This window comes from Pagrus pagrus (genome assembly GCF_965226575.1).
Source record: "Pagrus pagrus genome assembly, chromosome: 1".
NCBI classification, from domain to species: Eukaryota; Metazoa; Chordata; class Actinopteri; order Spariformes; family Sparidae; genus Pagrus; species Pagrus pagrus.
The window spans coordinates 8,297,803-8,308,008 of record NC_140185.1 but is presented as its reverse complement, the minus strand read 5'-3'; the positions used below and the strand labels follow the sequence as shown (position 1 = coordinate 8,308,008).

At 43.7% G+C, this 10,206-nt stretch overlaps 1 protein-coding gene across 3 annotated transcripts in view; it reads right to left on the bottom strand.

Annotated features, from left to right (window-relative positions):
- cep89 (centrosomal protein 89) overlaps positions 1 to 10,206 on the bottom strand; it is a 69,936-nt gene that overhangs the window by 36,419 nt on the left and 23,311 nt on the right. For all 3 annotated transcript variants that reach the window (XM_084350316.1, XM_084350318.1, XM_084350317.1), the window contains exon 16: positions 2,697 to 2,786. In XM_084350316.1, the coding sequence (XP_084206442.1) occupies positions 2,697 to 2,786 (90 nt within the window). The remainder of the gene's footprint in view (positions 1 to 2,696; positions 2,787 to 10,206) is intronic.

The window sequence follows — 10,206 nt, the reverse complement described above, 5'->3', positions numbered from 1 at the left end:
CAAAACATTATCTTTTCCTTACCTTAACTAAGTGATTTTAGTACTTTAAGTTAACAAGACCATAAGCACATCATTGTCACAACTTGAAATTTTACATTTGTTTATGTTTTGACTTTATGGGCTCTATACTACGCTCAGCACAAAGCAACGCACAGCGCAATTGTCACTTCAAGTTTCAGACTGACACAGTTGTTATTTTCATGTCCACGTTGTTTGTGTAAATAGTAAATGTACTTGCGACCACCTGTGCACCCCTGGGCATGTTGGTCTTAAAATGGGGTGTGGTCAACGCAGTAATGTCACTGTAACACATATCGTGGCACATTTAATCAACAAAACTAAAAGATGTAGTTATAAACTCTGCACAGGAAACAAGTCAGGAGTTTTAACAGTTTATATGTTGCAGGCCCTGGTGCACCTGGCTTTTAATGGGAATGGGAGATGACACTGGTTTGATTTATGTTCCACCCAAAACACACCCATGACTAATTCAGAGTCTAAATACCACCTCTTTACGTCACACTTTGTGTTCCTTTTATCCACCATTCAAACGGCAAAATGGACTTGGACACGTCCTGAACGCACTAGCGTGCTGCACTTTAGGCTGTGCGCTGTAAACAGTCTAAAGAGTGTCTTTAGGTTCAGTTTTCAATTTTATGTTGTGACAGCACTGAGCTTATGGTTTTCAGGAACATACACTGTCAACATATATTCTGGCCACTGGGTTGAATATAATCACTTTATTTATCAATTAATTAGACAAAAAATGCATTAAATGATTAGCTTCAACTTTTACTTTTAATTGAATTTAGACAAGAAAATGTATCCCATTTTTTGTTGTTGTTTGTCTTTGTTTTATATGACCGTGATTTTAATTACTTGGTTGGTCTTTTGGTTGGACAACGTAAGCAACATGAAGACTCTTGACCTCTCAAATCTTAAGAGCATTACATTTTATACTAAATGATTAACTGAAAAATTAGACTAATGACGTATAAAAGAAAGAAGGGAATAATGTCTCAGACACATCTTACATTTACAGCGCTCCTCTTTCGGTCTGATCACCACCAATACTCACAGTCTCACACACACCTCTTTCTCTCTGGACCGTTGCTATAGAGACACTAATAATATTGTCAGAAGCACTGAGATGTTTTTCCTGCTGTGGCTTGAGTGACAGGAGCTGCTGACAGCTAGAACACACTGGCCCTAGAGCAAGGCACTAATCATGCCGGACCAATATTTTGTTCATGTTTGGCACAACAAACAAACAAACAAACAAACAAACAAACAAACACATACATACAGAAGGGCTGGACGAATTGGTATAGCAGAAGAACTGTCACCCACAGGGGTAACACTCAAACCAACATGGCACTATAGGTAAATGTAGTGAGGGTTGCCATGGTGATTAGCTAGAATAGTCTCCATTTTATTTCTCTGGAAAAAGACAAATCCATGCAGTTTTTCACAGAATGGCTAAGGAAAAAAAACAACTCTGTTTTCCTGTCTACAATTATAAACATACTTGTGTTTATTACAGCCATCTACAAGTGCACTGCTTTTTTGCCATTAAAGCTATGGTAGGTATCTTTCTTTCCATAATTATCTCCAGAAGCTTGAAGTCGGCTTCCCTCCTATATCACACACATTCAGCACTGAATGAATATGTCACTCACATCTTAGTTAGGCTGAAGTATAATTAGTAAGGTTTCAACTGAATGCAGTGGCAACTAAGCAATTAAAATGGTGTTTTTAAACTCCAAACTTTTAGATCAAACTTGTGCTCAGTTACTACTACAAGCTGCTGCATCAGCTTACCATCTTTGTGACCTGCAATCTGTCTGTACGTTCGCTTCTGACTACTCAGCAAGCTCTTTGTGAATTGGCAGGCATTCTCCGCAAAGTTTACTTGATTGCATATCTGAAACTGATCCTTATGTTTATCATCTGCACATTGCCAACCGTATGCCTGCTTGACTGTGTTTCAGGTTTCAGTTTTGCATATGCATGTCAAAATTGTATTTGGGTACATATCCAGCTGGCAAAATGATAAAAAAGCAACATAAATACAACAGAAGTAATGTAATGATGTGTGACTACATGTAAGGCCCTGTCCATTGCCACGGATATAAGCAAGTAAGCACCATAAGTACAGTTATAGTATTCTATAGAGTATCAGTGTCACAGGAACAATCAATGGATCAAAGACAAAGAGACTAGTACACACAGCACTTCTGCTATTATTGCTGATCATTATTTGCATGCTTGTGTTTTCTTTACAATTTAAATGCAGACTGTGGGGAGTGTTGATTCCATACTTTGTTAAAGATAGGAAAATAAGTCCTCAAGACCCAACAAGCTCATCTCCAGAGACAAAATTGTTCATCAATTTATGCTTGCTGAGTGGTGGAGACTGATAGCAGATGGTTTATCAAGTGCAGTGGAGTGAACTGATCAATAGAAAGTAGATTGGAGGGTTATCTTTGGAAGTGAACATTAAGGCACCAGCTGAGTGTAAGTTGTAGCCTAACATGCTTGCCAGGCATCAGTGAGGGATCAAAAGTTACTGGCAAGGACCACTTTTGGAACAGAATACACAGGACTTCCCAATTATTTTGTTTTAACAGATCTGGCTAACACCCTAACTCTCAAAGCAGGCAACTAAAAGACAAACAATTACCATCGGAACTTACTTTGACTTGTTCCTGTAGTTTTCCAAATCGAACTGTGCCATTCAGAATCCTGCCGATGAATCCCTGCTTCTCCTGCTGAAGAACCGAAGCCTGGGGAGGTAGAGAGGGAAGACGGGAGGTTACTGATCTAAATGGGGAGCAGGTGGGTGGGTAGTATGCACAATGGGTTGAAAGATGAGAAGGATAAAGGAGAAGAAGGAAAGGTTGTTGACACGGTTGCCAAATCACAGTAGTCCTGCGTGAGACACAAACTCCCTGTTTTCAGTTTAAAATAACAAATCAAAGGCTTAGAAATGTAGATGTGCAGAAAAATAAGATTGAGGATATGAAAAGGGTACTTACCATATTGACAATCAATACAATAGTAAAATATCTGCCAGTGCAAAAATGAAAAATGAAGCTAAATGATTGCACATTGTACTGTAATTGCAGCCAAAAAGTCCAAAATTGACCTCATTAAGGCTGATATGGATCTTCTGTACTGACTTTTACTGGCTCTATAGAGTAGGTACAAATCAGCACAGGTGCGGTAAAAACAAGAGTTGTGACTGGGAAGGAAAGAAGTGTTAATTGCAGCCAAAGTAAATGGAGTATAATTTGATTTAGAGAGCATTTTTATTTCCAGCTCCTCAACGCTGTTATTTATGTCTCTAAGCTTGCTGATCTTGGACCAATTCATCCAATAAACTGTCTTTTTGAAACCGTTCCAGTCACTGATTGCATAATTAGCAGGATTGTTCATGGCACCTCGATATTCACTGCAAAATCCAGTGAAGAGAGACAGCAAAGCTAAATCTAAATGTAAAAAAGGCTTTGTATTGTGTCTAAATGGTGAACATCAGCTAAATGTCTTAAATGCTTTTCTCCTGGGACCACAGCAAGATATCAATGGTCCGAGACGCACACATTAACACATAATTGTGGTCACCTTGTCCTTATCCAGGCAAAAGGGTTCTTGTTAGCTTCAAACCGGCTACCTGATATGGAGTCAGTCTGACCTCCTACACATGATGGGCTCTTGCTTATCGTCTAAAAGTAAGCTTTGACAACATTTCTGTAATATCTTATGATATTGAGGAAGAAGGGACGGACACTGGAGGTGAGTTGAGGCTGGTTTACTGGAGCACTTCACATGATATAACAGGAACATGGCATAGCCAACGACATACTACCTGTAACACTATAGGCTCTGAACTAGTGAATAAACCACCTTGGGCCTAGGCTATGCTGCCACCCCGAGGACACCTCCCAACATAACACGAAATTCTCAATCTTCTACATTCCTCCCTCCTTAAGCTGTTTTTCTCTCTCTCTGCAACACAATAAACCTGTGACATCCTACACATACTCATCCCTGACTCTGAACTAACAAGTACCATGTACTTAAGTTGTGCATATCACCCAACATGTCTCAAAAGTAACAATAACAATCAACAACCACCAAGTTACATTTTTTTTTTATTTTTTTTTTTTTTAAACAATCCATTTAACACACATAGTCCTTCAAATAACTTGGTTTGCCCACATCTCTTTGTGACCGTCGCACAGGGGCTACCACAGGTTGTGACAGCCCTACAGCGTCTGGGGGCGGAATGTCAGACACTGATGGATTGGCCTTGTCTGGAGCAGGCTTTGAGACGTTTTGAGTATTTCCTGCCGGAAAACGGCTATTTCCTGCCAGAGTGGAAGTCTCCGACGCTCCCATTACTGCTGCGGGTGAAACAGACAGTCCCAGTGGTTCTGTGACCTGTGGTTCAATACAGTCCCTTTTCTCAGGCCTTTCCAGTATCTGATCCACATGTCTGCGCACAATACTGCCATCTCCTAACATGACCTTGTAAGAGACAGGACCTGTGATCTTTGTTATGAAACCAGGAATCCACCTAGGACCATGACTGAAGTTCCTCGTGACCACAGCGTCTCCTTCCTGGAATCCTCTCCCTTTAAGCTGCTTGTCATGATGTTTCTTTTGGCTGTTTTGTTTTCTCTCCACCTTTCCTCTGCGATCAGGGTGAATCAGATCCAGAGTAGACCTTAACTTTCTTCCCTGCAACATCTCCGCAGGTGACAGCCCTGTGGTGGACTGCGGTGTGATGCGATAATTAAACAGCACTCTAGACACTTTAGTGGCGATGCTGCCCTCACCTGCCTTTTTCATCATTGACTTGAATGTCTGGACTGCGCGCTCCGCACAGCCGTTGGATGAAGCATGATAAGGAGCAGAGGTGATGTGTTCAATACCATTCCTTCCCAGAAATTCCTTGAACTCTGCACTCACAAAACATGAGCCATTATCTGACACAATTGTCTCTGGTATCCCCTGGTTACTAAAACTCTTACGCAGGCATTCAATCGTGACAGCTGAGGTGGAGTTTGTTACCGGATAAGCATCCATCCACTTTGAATGCGCATCCATCAGGATCAGAAACATGTGTCCCATAAAAGGACCTGCATAGTCAATGTGTAATCTCTGCCATGGTTTGCTTGGCCACTCCCATGGGTGAAGTGGCGCTGGAACAGGCAGGTTACGGTGTTCTTGGCATATGACACATCTTTTAACTACAGTCTCAATGTCAGCGTCCAGCTTTGGCCACCAGAAGTAGCTTCGTGCCAAAGCTTTCATCCTAGTGATGCCTATGTGACCATGATGTAGTTGCTTTAACATGGCGTCTCGCCCTGGCGGCGGTACCACCACACGTGACCCCCACAATACACACCCATCTTGTACACTTAACTCTGTTTTTCGTACAGAATAAGGTTGAAAAACTGGGTCTAAGTCATGCAGTGGCCAACCATGTTGGATAAACTGTGTCACCCTGGACAATACCGGGTCTCTGTTTGTCCACCTGCTCATTTCAGCTGCTGACACAAGAGTTACAGTCTCCATCATGAGCACTCTTTCCTCCTGCTCTTTCTGGGCTGAAGGTTGCTGCAGAGGGAGTCGACTCATGGCATCTGCATTGCCATGATGTTTTCCAGGCTTGTAGACGATCTCATATTCATATGCTCTCAGTGTTACAGCCCATCGCTGAATACGAGGAGATGCCATGTTAGGCACCGCCTTCATCTCATTAAAGAGGGATAGCAAGGGTTTGTGATCAGTGCAAATGACGAACTTTCTTCCATACAGATATTTGTGGAAGCGCTGAATGCCAAACATCACTGCCAGACCCTCTTTGTCTAATTGTGAGTAGTTGGATTCAGCTGATGTCAGCGTCCTTGACATGAAACTGATGGGTCGCTCCTGTCCATCTGGCATGTGATGTGATAACACCGCCCCCACTCCATAGGGCGAGGCATCACAGGACAGGATCAGGTCTTTTTGACTGTCATAATGCACTAACACTTCAGAGGATTGCATGAGGCGTTTGGATTCCTCAAAAGCTCTCTCTTGTTCTGTTCCCCATTTCCATTTGGTCTCCTTTCTCAACAGTTCATGCAAGGGGGATAACAATGTGGACAGGTTCGGCAGGAACCTGTTATAATAGTTGAGCAAACCCAGGTACGCACGCAGTTCAGTGACATTAGTGGGTGCTGGGGCTTTCTGTATGGCCATGACTTTGTGTGGCAGAGGATGGAGTCCCGAGGCATCCACTTTATGTCCTAAGAACTCTGCTTCCTGTTCCATGAAGGCACATTTGTTGCGCTTTAAGCGAAGGCCAGCTTCCTGCAGCCGTGCCAACACCTGGTTCAGCGTGGCCAGATGTTCTTGGTCGCTTCGGCCAGTCAGCAAAATGTCGTCCAAATATACAGCCACGTTCGGGATGCCAGCCACCAGACTCTCCATTAGTCGCTGGAAAATGGCTGGACTGGAAGAAACCCCGAATGGCAGACGGTTCACCTGGAACAGACCTTTGTGTGTGTTAATAGTGACATAGGGCTTGGATGCTTCATCCAGGATCACCTGTTGATATGCATGGCTCAAGTCCAGTTTACTAAACTTTTCACCACCAGTCAACTTCTCGAACAAGTCTTCCAGTTTTGGTATTGGATACTGTTCCAACTTTGACACTAAGTTGACCGTGAGCTTGTAATCTCCACAGATACGCACTGAATTGTCAGGTTTCAACACAGGAACAATCGGCGCCGCCCACTCAGAGAATTTCACGGGCTCGATTATCCCCTGATGGGTGAGTCTCTCCAACTCGACCTCCACCTTCTTTCTCATAGCATAGGGGACTGGCCGGGGTTTATAGAACTTTGGAGCAATCCCTTCTTTTATGTATATTTTTGCTGGTGGGCCCCTCCAGGTTCCCAGTTCCTCTTTGAATACATCCTCATTCTGTCTTAACACCTCCTGCAGTGTCATTTGTTTCTGGCCTATGTTGTTTACCAGAACACAGTTCATTCCCAGCTCTTTCATCCATGCTCTGCCCACCAGGTTTGGCCCTGGCCCTGCTACGACCACCACTGGAAGCTGTTTGATTTGGCCTTTGAACTGCACAGTTACTTCTGCTGCACCTAGTGTGGGCACTCTCTCACCCGTATATGTTTTAAGAGCCAGTGAACAATCTTGCAGCTCTGGTGTACTCCCTGCTGACCATAACTTAGCATACTCAGTCTTTGACATAATTGTCACACTGCAGCCAGTATCCACTTCAAATTCCACCATGTTACCATTTAGGTTTAGCTGAGTGGTAATGGGGTCTATTTTTGCTATTTTTGGCTCTGTTACATTGTGCAGTGTAACACCTCTTCATCACTAGAGAGGTTCACAGGGGATTCACTTATGTGGTGTGCGGACTGCTTTTTATCCCCTTTTACCCCTTTTACAAACTGCTTATGCTTCCCTCCCCCCTTAAGCTGCTGCTGGCCTGTAGGAGGCGAGGATCTGCACATCTTCTTCAAATGTCCTTGTTTACCACAGCCATGGCACTTTTCATTGATAAACCGACAGTCCCGAGCCACATGTTCACCCCCACACCTATAACATGTTAGTGGTGTCGTTTTTCCTTGCCACTTCTGTCCCGTCTTCACATTGTGTACTGGCAGTTGTGCTGCAGCTTTACTCACATTACTGTCCATCGTGTGCGGTTGTAGTTGCAGGTCCCGCACGTCTCTGGTTGCGGTCTCGATGGCTTGCGCGACTTTCAATGCCTTCTCAAATGTCCACTCCGGCTCCGCCAACAATCTCCGCTGGATGCGATCATCTGCTATGCCACAGACGAGCCTGTCACGCAGCATCTCCTTCAACTTGTCCCCGTAGTTACAGTGTTGAGCCAGCTCCCGTAGCACCGCCACGTACTCCGTCACAGACTCCGTCGCTGCCCTCGTCCTCGAGTTAAACTTGAATCTCTGGACTATCTCGCTGGGCTTTGGGTTATAATGTGACTGTAGCAGTTTAGTCAAGTCCTCATATGACTTATCTCCAGGCTTGTCCGGACTCAGCAAGCTTCTCATCAAACTATATGTCCGGCTGCCCACGGAGCTCAACAATATTGCCCGCTTCCTTCCAGCGTCTGTAATTCCATTCGCCACAAAAAAATGGTCCAAAACTTCGACATACTCCTCCCAGTCTTGAACCTGGCTGTCGAAAGCCGCGAGTGTCCCCACCATCGCCGTGGCCATCTCGATGTCGTCGTCCGCGTTGCCGCTAGCGTCGTCGTTAGCGTTGTTGCTAGCGTTAGCTCCCTCGACGCCGGACATGAATCGAGTCTCCGCGTAGTTGAACTCACAGGCTGTTTTCTTGTCCTAACAACTTACAGTGAGCTCGCCGTGTTTCCTCGTCGCCAATATGTAATATCTTATGATATTGAGGAAGAAGGGACGGACACTGGAGGTGAGTTGAGGCTGGTTTACTGGAGCACTTCACATGATATAACAGGAACATGGCATAGCCAACGACATACTACCTGTAACACTATAGGCTCTGAACTAGTGAATAAACCACCTTGGGCCTAGACTATGCTGCCACCCCGAGGACACCTCCCAACATAACACGAAATTCTCAATCTTCTACAATTTCTGAATCTGTTACCAGAAAAACTGTCTCTGTTTCTCTGCTGCACACTCTCTGGTACCTCCTCTACCACATGGACCAATTTCAGTGGTGGGCTCAGGTTGTCTGAGGCAGATGGGCGGAAAAAATAAAAAGGGCACCAGCTCTATGCTGTGGGGCACCAGTGCGCTGAGAGTTGTGATGCATTCATGGTGAAACAGTTTGAAACCCTGGTTAAGATAAATATTTTTTACTATGTTAAGATTTAAAGCTTAAATAATAATAAACACAAACAGGGAACTTTTGACTGTTCAACCATTAGTACGTACAGTCACGTAGAGACAAACTCATTTTATAGTACGAAGGGCAGCCTTTGTGGCACAGCATCATTGGGAGAGCCCTCCAGAGGGAACTACACACAAAAGTTACAAAAGCTTGTACAAAATACAAAAGTTTCTTCATTGGAGGGGAACCCTGGAGGGCATATTTTCTTGCATCCTGGGCCACCATAGAGGGCAATTTATCATGTTTTATCTACCATTAGGGCATCCAAGAGGGCACATTTGCTGTGTTATAAAAAAAATCTGACTTATTTTGTCTTGACTGTCACCTTGTTTTCATTTCTTGCAGCTATAAGCAGCTCCTTCCGTTTCCCTGTGCATTGCATTGTAGGACAATCTTGGTATGCTTTGGATCCCCAGCCTTTCCACACCACCATTGGTCAGGGCCAGATTTACAAGCACGAACACTATTTATTTAAACATTTGCACTCCTAGACTGAGTGTATTAAGGCAGAAGCTTGTCTGCCAGGCACATTCTGCAAGTGAAGGTCTAAAGGTCAATGCTGGGATTCTCGCCTACTAAGACAAGAAATGCCACTTTTGATGATTCCAAAACATGTATTCCATCAGTATTTTTTGCGTTTAATAATGCAATGGGAGATATTATTAGATAGATGTTATTCAGCCACACACCATTCTTTTTCCACCCACTTATCCTGGATGGATGGGTGGAAGAACTGAAGTCTCACATGAGGAAAGTACTCACAATCCAGGAGCTAAAAAAGCAACAGGTGGAGGATGGAAATTACATGGATGCTGTCTCACTGAAATGCACACAGTAAATGTCTTATTAATGTAGTAAGAAAGCCTGACTGAAATACTGGCCAACCGATATCATGGGCCAACATTATATATTGGCATTGCTATATATGTTGTCAAATTTGAGTCAGTGGGATTACACAAAAACTATAGAACGGTTTTAAACTTTTATGTAGGATGGGTCTCAACCCAGAATTGAAACCATTAACCTTTTCAGCCTTTCAAGAATACCAGGACCCTGGAACAAGTTTGCCTAAATGAAATGCAGTGATGTATAATGTTATCAATAACACCTGTGCTTTTCTTGCTGTGATGCCAAAAATGTCTGTGAATAAGGTCTAACTCAGGCACCTTAGTTAATTCAACGGGATGCTTAATCAGTCACACTCATCATATCAAGTGCCGTTACGTACAGTATCATCCCTGCATCTTATTACTGACATGAAGAGTGCACTTCAGGTGACAGGGAACC